This window comes from Manduca sexta, chromosome 10 (genome assembly GCF_014839805.1).
Source record: "Manduca sexta isolate Smith_Timp_Sample1 chromosome 10, JHU_Msex_v1.0, whole genome shotgun sequence".
In the NCBI taxonomy this organism is placed as follows: Eukaryota; Metazoa; Arthropoda; class Insecta; order Lepidoptera; family Sphingidae; genus Manduca; species Manduca sexta.
This window is the reverse complement of record NC_051124.1, coordinates 8015514-8040358: the sequence shown is the minus strand read 5'-3', so window position 1 is coordinate 8040358 and position 24845 is coordinate 8015514. Positions and strand designations below refer to the sequence as shown.

Genomic DNA, 24845 nt, shown 5'->3' with positions numbered 1-24845 from the left:
AAATTATAACATTTGTGGTGTGGGCATTGTATTGTGGCATTCCTATGACTTTTCTTTACTGTTACTTTTACAACGGATTAATCTTAGATTATAAAATCGTGTACGAGTCTTAAAACGAGACCTGCGAAGTAAAAGTAGTGTCATATTACCGCACTAAAAATCCACCTAAACTATATAAGAGAGCTGACTACGGATGTTTGGACAAATTTAATTAAAATCTCGTACACATCGCGGGCAGCGTGCACGAGTATATACGGGTTGGCAACAACTCCAAATACCTGGATACGTCGAATGAATTCCAATACTGTTTAGTTTTATTTTGTTGGATTTATTTTACTTTTGTTTGAAATTCGTTTATTGGACACGTAGGCAATTAAATAGCTTTTATGACAAATGCTTTAGGTAGATTAAGAAGTACTTTTGACGTTTTTTATTTTATTTGCAGTCTTCAAAAACAGGAGGCCTTATGTTCCACTGTATGTATTTTTATGTTCTCCGATTGTGATGCTCAAGAAGTTTCTCACGCATCTTCTACACAACAATAACACGTTCCGAAGAGCTGTTAGACTCATGACGATTTATGAGAGTCGAAAAAAGGCTATTTAAATAAAGATATTTTGACATTGACTTTAAACAAAGAAATCAAGCCGGCTTTTAATATTTCTTATCTTAAAATGAATACTTATCGATATGGTTTTTAAATGCTCGCTATTCAAGTCATAAATAAACATTCCTATGCAAATTAAAATGTTTCCCCAAAAGAAATAGCATCTCTACTGAATACTTACGAATGCCAGAGAGCAAAAGGCTCTCATTAAAATTAACTTCACAGGGATCAATGTTTACTGTAAAGAATATTGTATCATAGAAATTTAAGCGCACAATATAACATTAAAATATTATTGAACAGTTGCAAACAATCGTACATTGTAGTCCTGAAATAATGTTCTCAAATAAAGGAACAAATAGACTTCACCAAAACATTTTTTTAACTTACACAATGAAATGTAATGCTTTATTTAAAAAATAAATTCCATCATGCACTGAACAAATCCATTATAATTCAATTTCTAGACAAACTTAAGAACTATACTATGTTTCGTTAAACTTAAGAACTATACTATGTTTCGTTTATTTTTTGGCACGGAAACTCACTTAAAATCAGTGTTATCGAATTAGATATATAGGTCAGTCTAGAAGTCTTTGGTTTTTTTATTCACTTTTCTCTAGTGGCTGTGTATCTGCCAAGAAACTGAAACGAGAAACAAACACAGGTTTTGTGCTAACAATACTTATCATTTATCATGTCCGCCCAAAAGTCGAGCCAAAGTTGCTACGATCCCTATCTCTCCATACTATATAAAAATGTAAATATGTACAGTCCGATTTATCTTCGAAGGCAATTCGGCTGCACGGACACTGGGCCAAAAATTCAGACATCATACAACTTATCTACATCAATTTTTTATAAGAATTTAGTTATTAGTTTTATAAATAACTATGCAGTACATTTCTTGTAATAAAAATATTTAAGATTAACTTAAGAAAAACATAAGAACTTATCTTGAATGTAAAAAAAATATTAAATGATATTCGGACCAAAGCACATTTTCTAAATTTTATATAGACCGTAGAAGAAATCTTCCAGCAATTTTTGACAAACAATTTATAATAATAAATTCCGAGTAGAGTTCCAAAGAAGATATTTAATAAAGGTCCAAAATAAATAACGACTGTCTCTGTCTACTCGTTTTACAAGACGATCCTGAAAAGACGCTTTTAGAAATAATATCGTTTAAATAAATTAGTCTCATTTATCCGAGCTCCACACCATGCGTCTTCGTGGAGGCTTAATAAATTATCACGCGATATTTTCTCGACTTACCTACGCAATTCAGAGTAAAAGGCAGTTTGAGACTGGTTAAAATTTTAGGGGATCAAGTTTACAAAAAGGAACTTGGGTAAACAGATTTTCCTTTCTCCCTGGCTGTTTAATCAATTTTATTACTCGAATTATTTTTTGTAACTATAAATATCGGACTTTTATGAGATGTAACATCTAAAGCCTTAGGTTGACGAGTGCAGTGTAATCAATGTCAATATCTAATAAATACGATTAGTGTTAATAAGTTTGACAAATTATCACCAGCACATTTGTTTCCTAGTCTTGAACAATAAGTTAAAATATACTACCACGTATATTATATCAATGTGTTACCACAAGTTTGGACAAGAGCATCACAATTGTCATGTCATGCAAGCTTGTATTGTTTTTGTGACTTTGTAACGTCAATGCCATTCGGGTGAGTAGCCGAATACTGCTTGTACACGGTTCCATCGAAACAGAGATATCGATCAGCTGTTTGTTTGCATTGCGCCACTGGGGTCGGTAACCTACAGTCCCACATGCGTGCCGATGACACCATTCCTGACTATACGCCGAAAATACGTTCGTGAATGAACAGATTCCGCCAATGCCGAACAATCCTGAAGCTGACGTGGAAAATTTGACATCTGGCATACGTTTCTAATCGTCATAGAAATTTAAACTCTGTAATAATAACATCAAGTTTCAACATTGATCGTACATACAATTTTGCTCTCATGCACTACAGATTGGCTAAACGATAAGATATGGAAACGAAAATATCTGGTTAGAACTCACTGTTACTAGCAAAATAGGAGTGTGAGTAAAGCAATTAACTTTTCCACTTTAATAAATATAATAATACTTTGATAAGTACAGTGGCAGGTATGATGTGGACATATTTATCTTATCATAAATACGTACAAATGTCTACAGGAAAACTAACGTAGTTACAGATTGCTATTACATTGCGTATAGTGTGTAAGATTCCTACATACCCAAGGACTACCTTCCTTTTCTCTTACCAATACATCTTTAAAGGTGATAGTACATAATCTGGTATCATTAATTGTGAATAGTCATGTGCGGTGAAAAACATTTGACTTCGGTGATGGTGCATCCTATGAGAACATAATAATAATGATTTACTTACTGATGAAAACCCATTCAAACAAATTATTAATTAAAGCTAATTTATAAGTCACTTTGATGATATAAGTATTCAGTTAAAACTAATTATAAACCTAGCTTCTAAGATTAGTGTACTATTTTTTGTCGCAATAAATATGAAGGCTTTTTTATTTATTTACTGAATAAAACCACAACTAATGACGCAGCTGTATTGGGTGCGCGGTACTACTGCTCTGAGCTTCCAGGGTCGAGTCCCAGGTCTGGCAAAATGGTATTTGGGTTTTGTGCTCAATATTAGCTCAGAGCTAGGAATATGTGCTCGATGTGGCGATAAACTAGCCACCTATCACATCATGGGACGGCACACATTTGGCGAAAAGTAGGTTCCGTAGTCGCACATCTGCATACCTCGTGGTGTAGACGTGATGAGTATATAATGTAACTGAAAATAGACAACAATAATATCCACTATGTGTAATGCTAAACTTCAACATTGCATCCTCCATTTGTAACACAAATAACGGGAGAAGCCAAAAAACGCAGAGAGATTTATATCAAACAGCAAATTTCTTCAAATTGCATGTAAATTACTTTGATTTTAGGATGGGTCGAGTCGGTAAATCGGCATAACACCAAAACCAGTAATTTGGCCGCTGATGTTGCTGCAAATGCCAGTAATTTGCGAAAATCGCTCGCCTGTCACGCTGAGCTATTTAATCCAAAACTAGTTCTCTGACGCCGATAAAGTGGACAGCTTTAATTTACGCAACATGCCTTACTGTGGCCATCCGTAATTTTTTTTTCTTGTGTTTGACTACAGGAAATAAAAAAATAATAATTATAATACGAGAGTATATCTTCATAATATTCCCTCATAGCTCCCAAACTTATTGCATTTCATCAATCAAAGTAACATTTATAAATCATTTCATCCACCAAGACGCGTCCCTACTACGTTCCTTAAACCCTTTCAGTGTGAGTGCGTAGCATAAGTGAACACGCACACTACGATAGATAACGTCGGGGAAAGTGCTTGGATCAGTCCCCTTACCACGCAACACACGCTCTGGGTGGTAGGGTGCGTCTTCGTGGATGAAATAACCTATACCACGTATTAATCTTAACACTAAGCGTTTCATTAAAATATTTATATGATTGCTTAATTAACCTAATATAGCGCTTTTTCTACGTTAAGATAACAAATTAAAAGAATAAGAGTACATGGTGGAATGGAGCAATGGTGGTAGGTTTCTCATTCGTGAGAGTCCGCCTGGGTGGGTACCACAGCAATGTCTATTTCTGCCGCCAAGCAGCAGTGTGTAGTCACTGTTGTGTTTCGGTTTGAAGGACATTGTGGCCAGTGTAACTACTGGATATAGTGGGACTTAACATCTCAAGTCTCAGGATGGCGAACGCAGTGGAATACCAAACAATACTTTGTAATTCAAGGTGTTGGATGGTGTTTCTGCTGTTTATGGGCGGTCGTATCATTACTATCGGGTGAACAGCGGGCTCGTCTCGTCATACAAAGCAATAAAAATAAAACACTAACTATACTTAAAAGTATAAAATATCAGGTAACTACAAATATAACTCAGAAATAATCTTTTTATACTTATTACTAATGCTTCCTTGAGTCACGATACCCATACTAGCTTTTGTTGGCAACGGCTTTGCCTAATAGTCCGATCTCGTGAAGTAATACAAACAAATACTAGAATAAAATCTTTCCACGTGCTTAATTTTTTTATGGCTCTCAGCACTTACGTAATAATTTTTACCCGGCATATAAACCTATTGAGAACGTCATAGGAGTTTTTGTGGATAGTGTAACAAAGAGATACGGATTTTATTACATCAAGCAAAGTTTTTGTGTTTTTCAATTGTACCGTAACTGTTTTTTGACTATTTGATTAAAATTATATTTTTTATATTGAAATTGAAAGAACACCAGTTAATCTATTTGAGCTTAAGTCAACATTAAAATAAAACTATTTTGCGAATATTTAAATGTCTAACATTCAAGTAAACATAAGAAATTGTTATTAAGTCAATATAATAGACAATTTCGGAAACACGGGTGATCACCATCAGGCCAAATTTCCGGCAATGATATAATCATAATTTATATTGAAATTATTGAAACTTTTATTATTACAATTTTAATGATAAATATTTAAATGATTAGTATTCTACAACAATTTCCAACGGGTTAAATATTATTCTAAATGTATTATTATTGGCTGACTGCCTTGGCTCGGCAGTGTATTTGTATTGCATGCTCGGTACGATTATTTCTCAAGGTTTCGGGTTCGAATCCCGAGTCAGGCAATGATACTGGGTTTTCAGCACTCTATCAGCCGGAAGTCTGGAATTATGCTGATTGTTTAGAGAGACTCGCTCTCTATCACATTATGAGACAAAATACACATGAAGAAAGGTGGGGTGTACGCATTGCCTCTACCTACCCATCCGGGAATTAAGGAAGTGAGAGAGAGGAATTATGTGTGTATCATCATTGTTAGGTATTATTCTTACGTATAGAGTTCAATTACATTCGAAATCAATCGTATTACAATAAAGATAAGTCGATAAGCTGCTTAAATTGTCATTCATCCACAGGAAAACAGAAATCCAATATCGCAGCTTGAATGGTTTACCTAGAGCCGTGTGAAACGGCACGCAACACGTCTAAATATGAATGCGTTGGTCCTGTGTTTGGGTTGGATGCGTCGCCGGGCTATGGCAGACGTCATCTGGAATAATACCGTAACAAACAAACGTGGCCCTCTAGACCACACGGTGGACGCGTGTTCGGTTTTACGAGAACCATGTGCGATATCCATTGATGTTTAGTTTCCTAAGATTAATATACCTGTTGCTAACGTGCGTGAAATAGGGATTTTGAACTTTATGTTGGCGGGTTTAAGCGAATATTTGCGTTATATGGTTAATGGAACATTAACTTTGTCGATAAAAAAAGTTGATAATACTTTGCTCAAAAGGCTCTAAGATTTTGACGAATACGCTAAGTGTAGTGCCAACATAAAATGTTATAACTTGTGACATAAAACATATAACACTAACAGGTGTAACAAGCTATCAATTTCTTTACATTATATTATGAAATTCGTAATTAGTGTTTTAATTAAATTGGTAAATTCATAACACTTGTATAATTGACAGTTGTTGCAACTATTATAGTTTGGTCGAAAACTTGCCTACTTCCCAGATAAACTATGCTTTTCTATTTTCCCTTTTTACGGCTTGATTATCAAAAAAGGCTGAAAACAGTCAAATTCTGTTTACAAACAGAAGTCAAAGTACCAATTTTCGCATTTCCTTACTTAGTTCGCCGTAGTTGGGTAATGACCAACTTCCACAAATAACTCATACCTATAGTCATCTTCTCAACCCTATCTTGTTTGTCAGTCAGTTGGAATTATGAATATAACTATTACACGTGAATACTAAACTCATATATAGAATATAGTACCTTATGTTTTGTTCCAAGACGTTACATATCTACTTGTTTCATAAAATATGGTAGAGTGTTAAAAGATTCAATTTAAAATACGAATATACTTTCCGAAGAACGTTGAGGTCTTTTATGTTTTTGTTGAATATTCTTGCCTTATTCTTTCGCATAATGATTTGAGGTTAGAATTGTTTCTTTTGGAAGGGTAAAAAGAAAAGTCTGTAACAAAAATCATAACGCGTCTAAATAATCGCCCGTCAATAATATTAAACCAGTCCAATAACTCAAAGCATGAATGAACAAAAAGTTATTATAACGTTTGATGAATATGAAATGAGGGCATGCGTTTATTTTATTGGAAAAAGAAATATGTTCGCAAAATAATTCAAGTTTATTATGTAGACCAATGCATAGTTAGTTTTGAACGATACGAGATTATTTCCACAACTAAATATATTCAGGATAATTGAGCAAACATTTTTGTAGAGTCGATGATGTGAATAAATACATATTATTGTGATATCTACAAATTAGTAATTAGGTACTTGTTTTTGCAACAACAAATTAATTAGCCATATACTGTACCATAATTATTTCCCGCGTGTCTAATAAGAGTGGATTGCCCTGTCTTCCACCTCGACATTATGCGGTTAAGTAGACTCCCTAATTTTTGGTAATTCTTTTTGAAAACCTAAGCTATGTCAATTTACAATGTTTTTCTAAAAACGTGTGGTAATAAACAATTAAGTCAAATTTAGTGATACGTCTCCTAGTGGCAAGCTCAAGCCCATATAAATTCTTAACAATCCATACTTCTCACTAGAGGCTTATTTTTCGTAGTATACCTGAGGTAAAATGTAAATTTCCTTTTTCTAAATTGACTTTATAGTCAATTTAGTTATTTTTATATTATCCTAGCCTTTGCTAGCGACTTCGCCCGCGCGAAAGAGTTTACCTTATTTTACTTTATAGTAACAGGCAACTCCCATCTTATCATTTATAGAGACGAAACAGCGAAACGAGCATACTACAATAGCACTTTACAAACTAGCGAGCATAGCATAACTTTACTTGAACAAATAAATTTAGAGCCACTTCCAATAAAAAAGCCTAAACAGACTAAATGCATTTAGTGTCAAAATATAAGACAGTATTTGTTGTATTCACACGTTGTGTTGAGGCAATATTACTGAATAATTTAAAATGTTCAAACATTTTTACTCTTATTATAATTTGCGACTGATATCTGAGACTATAATTTTTTATTGAAATTGTTAATAACGAACTATATTGTATCGTGAGCGGGCGAATATTTGTAGTTTATTACGTTAATTATAATTTTACTAAATAGTATAGTCCGATATTAGAATCCAGGGCCTAGAAAATCCCCGGTTGCCGGGTTTTACACATGAGCCTTGTGTCACAGAAAATAAAGTCGATGTTACTATTTAACTCTTGATGTCGTATGTGCGATAGCCAGCCCAAATTAAAGCCAGTCTGAAACCCTATCTCTTAGAGGCTTTAGGGGCCTATAATTTGTTTATCATTGATATTCAAGGATGGACGACCAGACACTTTCAGTTGACCTACTTGCTCATTTGCCGGTATTTGATTAGGTATATGAGGAATAGATCTACTCAGGTGGCTAATACGAAGTCTAGACCGTTGAAATAGTTTTTTTTAAGTCTACTATTGAACAAATCAATGTGATAGTACCTAACGATTATTGTGTACTACATGCTCTTACCAGGAATCGATTTGGGGCATAATTTGTTTTTTGTATCTATAATTACTTGCCAGACTTCATCCGCCTCGTTGATTAGTTATTATCACATTATCCTAGCTTTTGCTAGCGACTTCGCCCGCGCGAAAGAGTTTTCCTTATTTTACCTCAACGAGGGGAGGCTTTTCCATTCCTTTTTTTTTCTGGTGAATCTGCACAAAGTAATTGCAATAATTTATTGTTATCCTATTTCATTTTACCTCATACTCTTTTACTTTTTACATATAATTACTAAATGTACCGAAATCGAAACCTAATTAGTCACGTCGCGCGCGCGTGGATACATAAAAGTTTTGTTTTAATAGTTGCGTCGTTATAAACATAAATATGTGGATCCTCACCAAATATGTGTCATCTAGTAAAATTATAAATTAATTAATACTTTCCAAAATTTCTTTGAATTAAAATATGATGTTACAAATAAAAAAATTACAGCTTCATACGTATAGTCTCTTGGGCTTTGAGTCGCCCTTTCAGAGTCGAACAGCAGAATAAGCGTGATTAGGGAGTGAAAACAAACTAGGTCTTCGGAAAAATAACAACTTATATATTTCAAATATATTGCACGACAGAACACAACCGTAACAAGCTAGCACACAGCGCATAGTAACAACAGCACATTATTAATCATTCTAAATACAATAATTTATATAGATACTAATAATAGTATCAGCATAAGCTGCCAGTTGACATAATATTATAAAGAGCCTTTGTGTTTGCCTATGCAACCTCAACCTAGTCTTCATACATCCTATTAATATTATAGTCCAAAAGGTTTACCGTGACTTGCATTTAGTTTGATCGCAAGTACGTCATCCCGCATTACTTTTATTGTGACAACACATATTATACACATTTACCTACATCTAAATACCATTCGTATATAATTACTTTGTTACCATAGAATAATTTACATCTTCACTTTCGTAAATAGTCTGACGAACATTTCCATCTAAACGTTGCAATTGGCATACAAGACCACATTCTAAATGAGAGGAACTTCAACTTTTATCATTGCTGAATGATATGGACTGGGATGTCATAAAACGTCACGCAACAAAATATACCCTCCGACAAAGGCAACTCATTTTTTATCCGAGAAAATTTTCTGATAAACGATTCCAGCAATCGCCAAAGTATCGTTTTCTTACAATTTGTTATCGTCTACGTAATGACACGATAGTAAATCATTTACGCGGTCATACTTCTATACAAAATGATACTCTTCGAAAAAGCCTTGTTCGTTTAACATGAATAATGTTTTCGGATATATTTCATGGTGAACAAATAATTATGTCAGGCAGTAAAATGTTATTCTACTTTAACACAATCTGTATGTCTAACATAACCATTTATGGAGTTAATAGTAAAATGTGGAAAAGACAAAGCAATGAATATGTCTGTTACCAAGGCTCAAACAAGTTAAGCCTAGGTATATAGGAAACTTCGGATTTATAACAGGTGTGAATAAAAATACTAATGAATGCCGCAATTTAAAATTTTTCGAAACCTCGAAGTTGAATTTCTTGATTTCGAATTTTTATTAGGATTACAAATCCAGTTCGCTTGTTAACGACATACACTTTTTAATATATAACCTTGATTTTTATTGCGAACCCCAATATCCTGTATAATAATAAGAAAAATCTATGATGAATTGAAGTGAGATTACCATAATTTCGTCTCACTCGCGCCCCAAGGAACAAAACGGCTTTCGTCCATTGTGCGTGAGATAACAAAGTAATTTATTATCCGCGGTTGCCGTGTGCCTTGCCCGTGAGCTCTGCACTAGCCTACATTAATCATTACAACCAAATTAATTACTGACGAGATTTCCTCCATCTCGAGAACTACGCTACACCTTGATTATATTTGAATGCGTAAATACTCGTCGGAAATATTTAGGCGTATGGAAGACAGCGGCGTAATGCTGTACGATCAGTGAAAATAACCATTGCAAAATATAAAAAAACTAGCTTATGCCCGCGGTTCCGCCCGTGTTATAAAGTTTTCCCAGGATAAAATTATTTTCTGTTATAAAAGTTACGCTAAATATTTTCCCGGAATAGAAAGTAGTATATGTTCTTCCCAAGTTGCCAAACTATCTCCATACCAAATTTCATCTAAATACGTTGGGTAGTTTTTGAGTTTATCGCGTTCAGTTAGGCAGACAAATGTGGCTGGGGTCTTTGTTTTATATTATATTTAGAATTTTTTAAGAGGAACAATTTCGTTACAAATTATACATTATTGTTGCATAACTTTAACCGTTAACGCAACGCACGCAACGAAATCTCTCAAAAGTTATAAATTTTCCCCGTTTTTGCACCATTTTTCATTACTGCTCCGCTCCTATTGGTCATAGCATGATGATATATAGCCTATAGCGTTCCACGATGAAAGGGCTATCCAACACTAAAATAATTTTTCAATTCAAACCAGTAGTTCCTGAGATTAGTGCGTTCAAACAAACAAACAAACTTTCAGCTAACTAGAATAAATTAAAACGAGCCTAGTTCAGTTAGCAAAGACGTATATAAATTGATAATACATGTCTTATACTTATTTAAAAGTAAAGAAACAGAACGCAGCCTACTTCAAATTAGAAATAAAAAATTGGATAATGTGACTATGACATACAAATTGGATTCATATACGAATACCGAGTGTATAAATACAAAATTTGAGTGAAAATATTATCTCAAACCGCTTCATTATAATTTCCACCGCGCACCGGATCCTCTTCTCGGATTGATGCATTTAAATGAAATAAATAAAATGTTAAATCCTTAAATGAACCTCGCCTGAAGCGAATTCACACTAAGTATATATTTTAGTCAAAACGAAAGGGATGTTTTGCTAAATTAAATTCTCGACGCGTTCAACAATTCAGTAAGACTTCATTTACATACATCCGGTAGGTGCGTTAAGAAAATTATACGTCGGCTTTGTGAGACACGGCCCCACGGTTTTATTACATCTTTGACATTATTAAAATCTCTTTATGGATCAATATTATACAAACAAGTCGTATTAAGTATAAACAAGAACTCTCGTCGCTGCTTAAAACCTTTAGCTTCTGTGTGTGCCAAAAGCTAGTTTACAGATTTTGCCCAGATATATATTTCCCCTGTATAAAAAGCCTATAGCACTCAGGAATATGTATAATATATATACTTAGTATACAGGGTCAGTTTGACATCGGATCTTCTTGAAAATAACACTACAATAAGTTACTTGAACCATAGATGTAAAATAATAAAGCGTAAGTTTCGAACAAAATAAATATGGATACAAAGTAATTTAAATTTTACGCGCCCTAAAGCCTTACTACGCTAAGACAATTCGTTGCAGCGGCAACATCATACCATCAGTCAGAAATACACCAACCCACACGCCATATTCGCGTTAAACTACGAAATTATAAAAAATCAGATAACTAAAACGAAGATTTTTCACGAAAATATTTATTATTAATGGATGATTTTTGGCACAATGTTAGCAAAGGTGAAGACGAGTATGTGGTGTCATTTAGTAACGCAATGTCAAAATGACCCTGTAGTAATATATTAGTGAAACAATTTTCAAAATCAGATCTGTAATTCCCACCCCTACAGACAAACTTACAAACTTATCCTCTGTATAATATTAGTCTAGATAATAAACTATTAACGTGTCTTGAAGTCTGAAGTACACCCCAATGGGTTCTTAAATTATATCACTAACTCATTTTGCACAACTAGGGCTTACAAGCTATTGTTTTATATAAGGTACAACTCCGTTATTGACGAAGACCTGGACGAGCAATGAGATTTACAATCAGAAGTATGTCCGTTGACCAGCGCGTAAGGTCCATTCAAACTTATAACTTATTACCCTCAATTTACAATGATTAAAATTCATGCATTTTAAAATTTATCTCGGCGTATATATTATCAAATCCTACCCCTGTGACATACTGTACACGTATAATCGTGATGGTTTAAGGAATTTTTTATTTTAAATTAACAAACGATGAAAACTTTCCAACTTACCATAAAAAATTTGGAAACCGATAAACAATAAAGCGCTTGGTCGGTGATCGGAAACCGCGGTTACATTATATAGTTCAAACCGCACAATTGATTTATAATAAAACTGTTTATTTTTATTTTGCCGACATGACTGCCATTTATAATATGGTTGCAAGTTATATAATCTAACCGTAATGTAATAAACTCGTAGAAAGTCCGTATTCGTTGGCACATCCCGCAAAAGCCACTCATTTTAATTAAAATCTAATTATTGACAAATATTAACCTTTATCCTTAGTTACATAAAGGGCTAATTTTATCAAAATCAACCTAATCAGAAGATATAAGATTTTAAAGTTTTAAAAAAATATTAAAAGCACCAGGCCGCTTTCTTGTTTGGTCAAATGTTCCTTGCCGTATCACGACGCCTAAACCGATCATTGGATACACAATTTAATAATCTAAAATACTTATTAACCTTCATTTTATGTAACATATAAGGTAAATCGGAGATTCATGGACGCGGGGGAAATGGGCCACACGCGTCGCGCACCTTCTGGTATACGGGAGATGTATTTCTTTTTATTGCTTTGTATGACGAGACGAGCTTGCCGTTCGCCTGATGGTAAGCGATACGACCGCACATAAACATTAGAAACACCATCCAACACCTTGAATTACAAAGTATTGTTTGGTATTCCACTGCGCTCACCATCCTAAGACAAGAGATGTTAAGTCTCATTAAGTCAAGTAATTACACTGGCTACAATGTCCTTCAAACCGGAACACAACAGTTACTACACTTTGCTGCTTGGCGGCAGAAATAGACATTGCGGTGGTACCTACCCAGGTGGACTCTCATATATGAGAAACCTACCACAAGTATATAACACATATTAGGGTATAATAGGCTGAATCTAAATCCACGCAGGCGACATCTGATTATCTATAAATTAATTATGTGAATAATATCTTTGGTCTCCTTTTTAAGCTCACTGAGCGCACGGAAGAGTGTGAGATACGGCATAATAAAACTTTATATAAAGGATTGCAGAAAATAAAATATCTTTGTTCTCCTTTTTAAACTCACTGACGTACGGAAGAGTGTGAGATAGATAGATAAGATCATAATAAAACTTAATATAGAGGAGTGCAAAAAATAAAATTTTAAAATTGTGGTCGAATTACCAATGGGCGACAACTAGTCGTACTTAAATTAACAACTTTAAACAATAAACAACACAAAAAATATTCGTGTATGGTTTTTGTTTTATGTTTCCACAAGTCTCTGTGATGTGGAAAAACCACATTTTCATTGTAATGTATATTTTATTTAGATTTTCTCTTGTTTTTTATTTATATTTTAACATTTCCTCATGGTATAAATTATTTTGTATATAACACAAACGAGTTTAGGAAGATGTTTGAACTTCAAGTTAACGTAGAAAATCCTAATTGGATTTTGTATAAAAATGAAAACCAAATCCTACATAATCATTTCTATATATCTTATCATTTATATCTATAACGCAGGCATATCCATGAGCAACACCTAAATAAATTAAACAATAAAACAAATACTGTAATATCGACGAGCATTATTTACTTTGCAGTTAACTCGAGGAGAGTCACGTATGAGAAGTAAACGAGCCCTGATCACGCACTACCCTGACTCGGTCCACTAACGTACATTAAATGCCCTTAAAGGTAGTTACGATACTCGAATATAATTAAACGATGTTATCCGCCAAATAGACGAATGTTTCTGACGAAAATAGCTAATGTTTGGACAAAACAAGTTGAGCTATTTAGAGCACGTTATATTTTAGCTTTTTAAAAGGGTTAGTGAAAATGGTTGGATATTAGGTGAACCGATAACATCAATAGTCTAAGAGGAATTAGTTGATATTCATTTGACCGCGTGAAAATTCATATTCTGATACTATAAATTAAATGCTCTGGTCAGTGGCTGCAAGTATCCAGTACTACGAGATACCATGTTCCAAATATCTCACTCTGTTTGGTGTTTCTTCCATTATAAAATAAGATTTAATCTCGTATCATAGTCATAACTATTCTAAATGCATTTGTAACTCTCCAGTATGACTATTTAGTATTAATGGTTACTATCTGTGCCAGAATTCCCTCTGCGTGGAATATTACTCTTATTATTTACTCCCACCCAATCACGTCTCTTGAATTTTTTATGGGCTATATCGAAATCCCTTTAACCGATTTTACGTGACGCGCAAACAAATTAACGGATAAACAACTTTCTTATTATGATACGTATAAATTGGTCTAAAATCAATTTTGTACAAAGTAATTTAGCCTTGTCAATTAGGCAGAATTTCTTGGATATAAAAGACGCAGAAGTTCAGTGGGTTGGTTGAATATTTTATATAAAGGTACTACGATACTTTAAAGTTCAAGCTTGTTAGACAAAATCAACAGCAAAGTTTGAAAACTGCTCTACTATGCAAAACTCTTAGACTTAAAGATACGCACATTTAAGTTGAGATCAAGAGAGATTTCATTTTGAAAAGATTACTTAGGAACGATTAAACTAAACACTTCTAAGAGTGCCGTATTTTCAACGAACAAACAGTTTGTTAAAATGTCTACATTCTAATAAAGTAACATTGCTTAAAAATGTTTAAAATGTATTTTACAACAATTATATTTAAACTTGTTAACAAACATGATATAAACAATTCATTTCTCCTCAGACTTGCATAAGAAGCTATTAGAACACACAATAATAAGTACAATAATCTAAAACGATAAATAAGGTTTTTATGATTCACGAAACGTTACTAGAGGAAACGTTCACTGGTTGGTTTTATGAGTATATTTATCACATCATCGTTTCACAGGAATCATAAAATGAATCAGTTAAACAACGAATAGTTCAAATAACGCTTGTTTTCATTACAAATGAAATAAAAAAAACTCCGTAACGTGTGGGCTAATTGAAACGTTTCACGTGATTTTTTCCAGTTCTCAAAACTTTCTGTTTTTACAGCTTTCGTATGTATATTTTCTAAACATATTTATCTTTTATTTATGTTACCTAATTTTTTATTGAGGTTTTTATAAATATTTGCTCGCATCATTCACGGTGTTGTTCTGCGGAGCATCGTTTAAAGCATTTGTAAGCTATAATGTAAACAATGATAGAAATAGTTAGTTAACATATGACTCATATTTACAAACAACTTCGCCGGAAATCATACTTGAAGATGGTAAACATGATTTTGTACACTTGAAACTCTATGAAATTATATATTTTCAATGTAATCCGTTCTTAAATAATGATCAATTCCTTATCTCTTGTGGAAATATAAGCGTAGTTGCTTAACACGCACGTGAAGACGCCATAATTATTATCTTGCAATTATGTCTGACGCGATGAATCCCTATAAGGATAGAATGTGTAGTCTCTCAGGTTACGGGTTGATTAACTACGCATGGATCAATGCTCGCTATAAAAAAAGTGAAAAGGCTATAATTATCTAATTAGCTTAGGATTAAGAAAACAATCTATAATATGCATTATCTTAGGGTAGACAATAAAGTGGGCGAAACTCACTGCAGTGTATCTAACACCCTGGTTCCGCATCTACTTCGCAATGCAGGCGATGTAATGTTAAATGTAATAATTGTGTACATAACTGCTGTGTGGTAATTACCTTTACCTGGTTTTCTGCGCATGCGCCACTGCACCGGCGGCGGCGCCGGGCTGCCGGGGCCCGACGATGCCAGCTTGATGCCGTCACCTGCAATATCAACGTTACTGTTGAATATTTACATAAATAATTTTATCAAAGAATTAAACCGCCTTCAAAAACTTCTCAAAACCAAAAAATAATTTCACATAACAGGTATATACTCGATACCAATTTTGGAGTCGGTGCCTAATTAAAATTGCTTGTTAAACTAGATAAATACATGAACTATATAACTAAAAACGTCACAAGAAAGCAAAATTCGCGATTCCGTTTTCTTGGACGACATAATTATTCTAGTTTTTTTAGGTTCAAAACCACTGAAGCGATATTGAAAAAAAAATATGGCACCAATCTGGAGGTATATTCTTTCAAATAAAAAAAGATTTTTCCAAATCGGTTCATAAATGAGTCGGTTAATAAAATATGATAGAGCAAGATATAACATTATGCATCGTTTACTTTTTGTTCATGCTACAAGATCCAGGAACTGGTGGTGTATACTGTTTGAATGTACACGCGGCATGACTTTAGTTTTATATAAACAAGATTTTGATCACGTTAACGCTCATTACCAGGATAAAATGTAGCCTATAGCACTCAGGGGTAATGCAGCTTTATATTAGGGACAAAGTTTTTATACTCGGTTAAATAATTTTTGAATTTACTATTATAAACAACACACACAAAATCCAATTTCCTCCCATTAATATAGTAGGTTAGGCTACATATATATTATTTATATAATTTTTGCTTTAAGAAAGCGAAATCATGACGACGCTCAATTTTTCTCATGGCAATAAATTAAAATATTCAGATTAATTCAAGATTCGAAAACAGCGACATCTACTGAAGTTTGCTGAAACTAGAACTGCCACACGACCACCAAGTTGCTTATGGGAAACAAAAGGCAACATGTAGAATTCTCGACGTGTTAGTAGCTCCTCCATCCGCTAGGTGGCAGGCATGCCATAATTTTATTTTTCATGAAAGCCTTAAAATCATTTAAATAAGATAGATCGACGCTTAACTAGATCTCTGAATTAAACAAATTATTTTTTTGCAACCATACGGGTACCGTAATAACTGGCGAATCCCATGGATTTGCCATTAGAATAAGGTGTTTGTTTTGGCCATAGCAATGCCACGGAAATTAGGAAGGTTAATCAGATTACTTCACCAAATGATGCTGTTTTCAACATACGATAAAATCTGGAGTTACTTTTAAAGGACGAACTTTTCAACGGTCAGATAACTTTTATTGTAAAATAACATAATTAACAAATATTCTGCAATTATAAACGATGCCTGTACTTTAAACCCCACATAGATCTACATACTTAAACATATTATGTACAATCATAAAAAAGTGGATAAACTAAGACATGACAAAAAAAACAGTTCCAATGGCAATTCCATAAAGCGAGACGCTTTAATAGGTCAATAAATTGCAAACAAAGGGGTAATTTGAATTTCAATTGCCTATGCATCTACATAATTAGAACTGAATTTATAAAGGTGTTTAAATAGTTTAATCCTTTGGACGGAAATTGGATAACACAAAATGGAAGCGTGCACGATATTTATTACGACATTTAGATCCAATCCACACTCTATTTATTTATGTTTTAGTAGAGCGAAGTTTTAAAACAAACATAATTTACCAATTAACATGTAATTTTTTATATTATATATATTACGGACTGAGGTGGGTGCAATACTTCATACTAATGACATAATATGAAGTATTGGTCGCAACTCCACCCAGATGAGAGTTCTTACCGAATTTAAAGACTGCATCCATACCGCCATAAATTTATATACCAAAGCATTAGAGATATCAGGTTATCGTATTAATAACAATTATTTTATTTCGAAGAAACTTTATTTTAAATTGAAATTATGCAACAAAATATTTACAACAATCCTAGGAACCTAAGCGGCGATAGCCTAGTTGGGTGTGGAACGGACTGCCAAGACGAACGTCCGCAGGTGCAAATCCCAAGGGCACACACCTCTGACTTTTCTAAAAAAAAATCATGTGTGTATTCTTTGTGAATTTATCGTTCGCTTTAACGGTGAAGGAAAACATCGTGAGGAAACCTGCACATTTCAGAAGTTCTCTATATAAATTTCGAAGGTGTGTGAAGTCTACCAATCCGCATTAGACCAGCGTGGTGGACTAAGGCCTAATCCCTCTCAGTAGTAGAGGAGGCCCGTGCTCAGCAGTGGGCAAGTATATAATACAGGGCTGATATTATTACTATTATTATTATTAGGAACCTATTGTATATTCATTTTACTTTCAAAAGTTTAATGAAAATAACCCTTTTTAAGCATACACCTTTGTTATCGTTAACACAACGCGTAAATTACTTTCCGTTGAAAAAATAACTAAGCTCGAAATATGAGTTTTCAACAGTACGTTTTTTTGTTGTTGCCCGTGGAGTTTTGGTTTAGTGCAAAAACTCATGTGTTCTAACGAAAAAAGTGTAAAAGGTTCACAGCTCCGATATTTTTGCTCTTTTAATTTTGGTTTGTTTTGTATTAGATAAGCCGTTGCTTCAATACTTCCGTATTCCATGTATTCCTATTTGAAGTCAGTTTAAACAATTTTACATCCAACTTATACATTCAGGCAGTCGAAAATGTGTAAATACTTACCAAACATCGCAAGCGGTCAATGTTTTAGTTTCTCGTGTACCACACCGAAGTAGATAAAAAATATTTAATGGATACACCTTGGCGATGGCTGTCCGTTATTTAACCAACTGAAAGTTTTTTTGTTTGTTTATTGCTTTAAATGACAAGACGAGCTTGCCTTTCACCTGATGGTAAGCGGTACTACCGCCCATAAACAGTAGAAACTATATCCAACACCTTGAATTACAAAGTATGGTTTGACATTCCACTGCGCTCGCCATCGTCAGATGTGAAAAGTTAAGTCTTATTATATCTAATAGTTCCATAGTAACCATCTGTTTTCTACCAGCTACTTATAGTTATTTATTCGTAGAACTTAAGATTTTTTTCTTAATAAAGTAATTTTCCACTATTACAAGGCTATCCGAGAATAAATAACATATTCTAGGAACATAAAAATAGTACACACTTGCCGCTTTGACCTAAGAAACTCGCTCCCTTTGTGCAGTAAAATAATGCATCCGAGACCAGAGCCATTGTTTTACGAGTAGGTATATTTTTTATTCGCCCTTTGAAGTGCACTTGTGTAGACAGGAGAAACTGAGAATAAATACTTTACTTGTATGCGTATAAGAGTTGAAGTCTAAATTTGTGTATTAAGATAAAAACTCGCATTACACGGATTTGGACATTAACCCTTTCGGTGATAAAAGAGTGATGTGTGTTTTGTATAAAAAATGTCTATAAGGGCGACTCCGTTTCTAGTTTCTACCGCTTTATTAAAGCATTACAATAGGCATAACAATATTCTTACTTATCATGCTATCACATGGCAACAAGGGGACGCTAATTAACTTTATTTATTTATGCACTTTATACATATACATATGTATGTATATCGGCGGAATTAATGCCAAAGGCATCAGGCATAATTTATTAGCCTTATGATTTACATCTGAGCTCTCGAGGATAAACACGAGAATTTAAATGCATGAAAAATAAAATTATATATAGCACTGTCTTAATTTTTCAATATTAAATGAATTTAGCTGGCGTTTCGTAAATACTTCTAAAACTAGTTGAACGAAAGTGTTTATCATCAACCTTGACAACACCAATGGCTTCAAAACATTAATTAAACGGTAATAAACCAAGAGAAATTACACTGGTATATTGAAAACCATATCATGGCCGTGTTACAGCTGCGTTCCAGCTGCATAAATAAACTGAACGAGCGTTAGGAGTAGCCATTCCTGTTTACTATTGTTTTCCAGTGAAATTCATGTTACTGCAAATGGAATACGCAGATCTGATTATCAATAGTATTGTGTGAATTAGTATTTAATGTAAAAATATGTTTGATCGCTCTGAGGTCTAGGTTTCGAATCCCCAATAGGGTTAAGTAATTTGGGTTTCCTGATCAATATCAGGCGGGAGTCTGGAAGGTAAGGATGTCGGTCTAGTGGCCGATTTAGCGACTGGCTCGCCACGTTTACTTTAATACAATTATATACCTTTATTTCCATTTGGACGGAATTCCATAGTGGCGCGTGTCTGTTGCACCATATATCTTTATACAAATTTCCTACAACAGTGTTTTAGGAAACTAACAGATGCTTTGATATGCCTAAAATAAAGTCTTACCACAAAACCAGCTTCTTCAAATATAAGTTTTACAATGTTTCCCAACGGTGAGTACAGAAAAGAGGAAACTAATTGCTCCTAAATGAGGCGATGCCGGTTAATATCGGCTTTCATGTAAATTAGGTTTTCTTAATCCACGTGAAAGCATCGCTTCCATTTTAATTGTGTTAAGTCGTTCGTAATGAACGCCTAACATTGGATTAAATAAGTTAGTTCATTCTATGTCACTGTTGATGTTGACTGAGAAACGGATGTGAAATATAATTTATTTATGCAGAAAAATTATTAATGTTTATATCGTGTATATTTTTAGGAATATCGAACATAATTAGTGTTTTATCAGATTGATTAATTCGTTCCTAGCCGAATTTCGGCCAATCTGAACGAAGATCAACCGGGTATGCAGGCACAGGGGTATCACACCGGCAACTTCCTGAGTCGGAGCTGCGACTGAGTTATTTTTCAGATGGAAAAACCGAGTCACAATTATTTTGGCCCGACCCGGGAGTCGAATCCAGTGCCTCAGCGCCGTAGTCGTTCCGTGTACAATTACAACTGCACCAACAAGGCAGTCACAGTATTTTATCAGAGTAGAGATGAAATAATCAAATTGATTATAATCATTCATGAATAATAAGATGCAATCACAACAAATATTTGAATTAAATAAGTGTGTTTGTAAGAGGAAAGAGGAAACAGAATTCAAAGCCAAGTAATAATTTATGTATTTTTTTGCATACATAATATAACTTGTGTGCATACCCGGCAACCCCGCTGAAAAGGTTGAAGTACATCCTCTACACTACGTTGAAATTTATTAACGAGCGATTTCAAATTTTAAGTTAAAATACTTAGCGTTTAAAATAGTTTTATTATAACTTAACAGCATTCGACGTTCGGTTCAATATTCCAAAGAATTGTGGTTTTGTTATCGCATGAATCATGCATGGGTTTGCAGTTGATGCAGACGATGCAAACATATTTGAAAGTTTGAAAACTAATAAACGCTGAATTGGAATTTTGTCAAATCAAATTCTAAAAATATTTACTTCTAAAACAACTCAAAGTAAATTGGATCGTTTAAAATATACTTTTACCGTTTAAACTCTTTAGGGATAAACTATGTATTTTATTTATATAGTTTTAATATTAATGGTGGTAGGTCTCTCATAATATGTGAGAGTCCGCCTGGGTAGGTACCACTGCAATGTCTATATCTGCCGCCAAGCAGCAGTGTGTAGTCATTATTGTGTTCCAGTTAGAAAGACATTGTAGCCAGCGTAACTACTGGACATAATAAGACTTAACATCTCATGTCTCAGGATGGCGAACGCAGTGGAATAATAAACAATACTTTGTAATACAAGGTGTTGGATGGCGTTACTGCTGTTCATGGGCGGTCTTATCGCTTACCATAAGGCGAACGGCAAGCTCGCCTGGTCATTCACAGAAATATAAATAAAATGCCGTTCAAATCTGTTGAGCCAACGTACGTATTCATCACCATATTTTCAATTTGGCATCGCTATTTCTATCTCTAAAGGTCGGACTCACATCCATGATCCCACTTGAAATATTCGTCATTAGGTTGTCGGTCTATTTCGTAAAAATTGGTGTTGGTAGTATAAACTTTACCTAATCAAAAAATGACCTGAAAACGAAAACTATTACCGATGTTGTTATCTATCTATATATGTATATAAAAATGAATCCCTATTTCCCTTGGTCACGCCATCACGCGTGAACGGCTGGACCGATTTTAGTATTTTATTTTTGTTGTGTTTGTTATTGTCAGAAGGTTCTTATGGAAAAAAAATTAAAGAAGTCGAGCGGAACGTTAGAAAATTTAAGAAAAGTTAGTTTCAGCGATTTACAGAATGCGCGCTGCAAATTCATAACTAAGACGGGACAACGTCTGTCGGGTCAACTATTCACAATAATAATTCAATTAGCGTGAACTTTATCTATAACCAAAAATCGGAATTTACTGGCCCATGTCCAAATGTTATTATGCGAGCCAATGCTAACATAATTTAATAATTATACTATTTTATTATGACATTCAAATGTCAGAATTGACGTTAATCGTTATAGCTTATTCAATTTAGAATACGATTAAAATTCAAACCGGTGGAATAAAACACTTATGTGGCTACTTTTAAGCTAAGTTTTAAATTTTAATTAACAAAGTAAGCGGTATTCACTCTTCATTAGACCCCGCATGGCTGAGTAAGTGAACCTATTAATGCGTGAGCGACGGACATTCTTTAAGTTCCTCGCTGAAATAATTCAGTCAGGCAGTACATTTTTGTGTGAAGAGTTGGTTTAATTAAATGTGGTTTTACTGATACTGAATATTATATTATTGGTTTAAATAAATAAAATACAATCGTGGTAAATAACTATCTTAAGAAATTTACATGATGATTTTGAGTTAGAAACAGCACAAATAATCAGTCTTACTTATAAAAAAATCGCAAAGTTATGCTTAGTTAAAATATATATTTACTCGATCAGTTGTAAGTCAAAACCCGCCATCTTGCTTCTTAATAAGGTTTAAACTAGGAAACTGGTGATGTTTTTGACAGCTATTTAAGCAATTCTTAGTCACCTCTTAACGCTAAAACAAGTTTATAAGTAAGACTGAATGAGTCTATGCGTCAGCGATCACGATATGCAGGGACGGTTCCACGCAGCTATTTCAGTGCAACAAGATGCCGGGGCCGTCCCGTATGCGCCGATGAAGACCACCGCGGATTTTAGTTCGCATGCCGGTGTAGGACATATATAGGGGTTGGAACTTGACCAATGCTCGCTAGGATGATGCTACACTCCCGATTATCGATATTGGACCGTAAGACCAGTGAAACTAAGTAACATAACCATTCCTCCCCTTGTGGCGGTAGCGACAACGCGTTTTTACCCCGCGGGAACAAAAAATCATCACGATATAAATTATCAAACGAAATACTCTTATAGAAAGAAAGAAAAACGATTTATTAGTCCCAGTCGCAACATAAACAAAAACAATGTGCCTTAATTATAAATAATAATTAAAAATGGTCGTTGCTGTGACCGGTGGGTGACCACTCAGCATAATGTTGTGACGTGGTGCAAACCACAACACAACGCTGTTTTGCAGTAGTATCATTAACGTTCTAAATAAGGTTCATAACACAGTTCATAATTATTACTGCTAAATATGTCGAATTCCCCGAAGATTTCGTAACAAACCGACCTGCATCCAGCGGTTTGCTGCGAATAGCTGAAATCTAGCTCGGTTAATTCACTTCTCAAGCAATCGAAGCTCAGTCAGGTTAGTGGGTCAAGCTTGATTACATCTTGGAAATCTAGTTATATTACGTGAGACGGTCCTTGAAGGATACATACGTGATGCAAGAATTTCAGCGTTATATGTTGAGTGACGAACATAGGTATATTATAGCGATTTTCATAAGACTCTAGTCTTAAAAATTATGACATAGTTTATTTACTTATATTAAAATATAAATACTCAAACTACTGCTTCTGAGATAACAGTCCTGCTCTATATATTCAGGGATAGGCAATAGCCTAGAAAGCTACAATACTCATAAGTGCTATTGCACTTTCTATTAGTAAAATAATTTTCAAAATAGGTTCACTAGTTCCAGAGATCAGCCTCTACAAACCTACTAACAAATAAACAAACTTTTCTCTTTATAATGTTAGTAAAGATGTCCTTTATTAAATTCATACTGTACCAAATTGTGAGCTTGAAAACGTTCACTCCCTCATTGGATTGGATTCCGATAATAAAGCTGCATATCATTGTCTCATTTGATGAATTGTGAGATAAATTGTTGCATGATTTGCATAATTATCTTCACGAAACCGGAATATATTATTTGTGACCGCTTACCTCTAGGGAGATATAGTTGTAAGATTACAACTAGTAAAACTTATTTATATCCGATATTTAAATTTTACCGCCTGACTAATTTGACTGCCTCGATGGTGTAGTTGTATTACGGTACTGCAGTGCCGAGTTCTCGGATTTGATCCCCGGGTCGGGCAGAGATATAGGGTCTACTCAGTCATCAACCCAGAGTTTGGAACCTGTGCCCGATATGGCGTTATACTCGACCCTTATCACATCATTGGCGGAATACACACGGCGGAAAGTGGACGTACCAGTTGTGCTTCTGCCTACCCCCTCGTCGATAAAAGGCGTAAGGGTGCGCGTGTGTGTCTGTGTGTGTATTTCAGTGGCGAAGGGTGAAATTTTTCAAAAGGTAACCCGAGGCAAAAAAGATGCTTTAGTTAACATATCGCGGCCAATTTAACAGAAAGCAAAACCTAAGATAAACATAAATGAACCTGAAAGGGAAGCCGGTAGGAATCTGGTTGTGTGGACGCTTCGCCACTGGTGTATTTAACATGATCTAAACACATAAATGGCGTATCGGATTACCAACAATTCCACGTGAAAACGATTTGTAATAGGATTACGAAGCAATTAAAAACAGACCGCATACGTCGAAAATCACTTCCATTAATACTAAAGTTCTTTGGAAAT

General features: G+C 34.4%; 1 protein-coding gene across 4 annotated transcripts in view; it reads right to left on the bottom strand.

Moving 5' to 3' along the window:
• The window catches only part of LOC115448299 (dual 3',5'-cyclic-AMP and -GMP phosphodiesterase 11), a 239158-nt gene that overhangs the window by 155097 nt on the left and 59216 nt on the right, over positions 1 to 24845 (bottom strand). For 2 of the 4 annotated variants that reach the window (XM_037437276.1, XM_037437277.1), the window contains exon 2: positions 15971 to 16051. In XM_037437276.1, the coding sequence (XP_037293173.1) occupies positions 15971 to 15986 (16 nt within the window). In that variant the 5' untranslated portion in view covers positions 15987 to 16051. Of the gene's footprint in view, positions 1 to 15964; positions 16052 to 24845 lie in introns of those variants that run through there. The other 2 variants (XM_037437274.1, XM_037437267.1) reach the window with 2 other exon arrangements.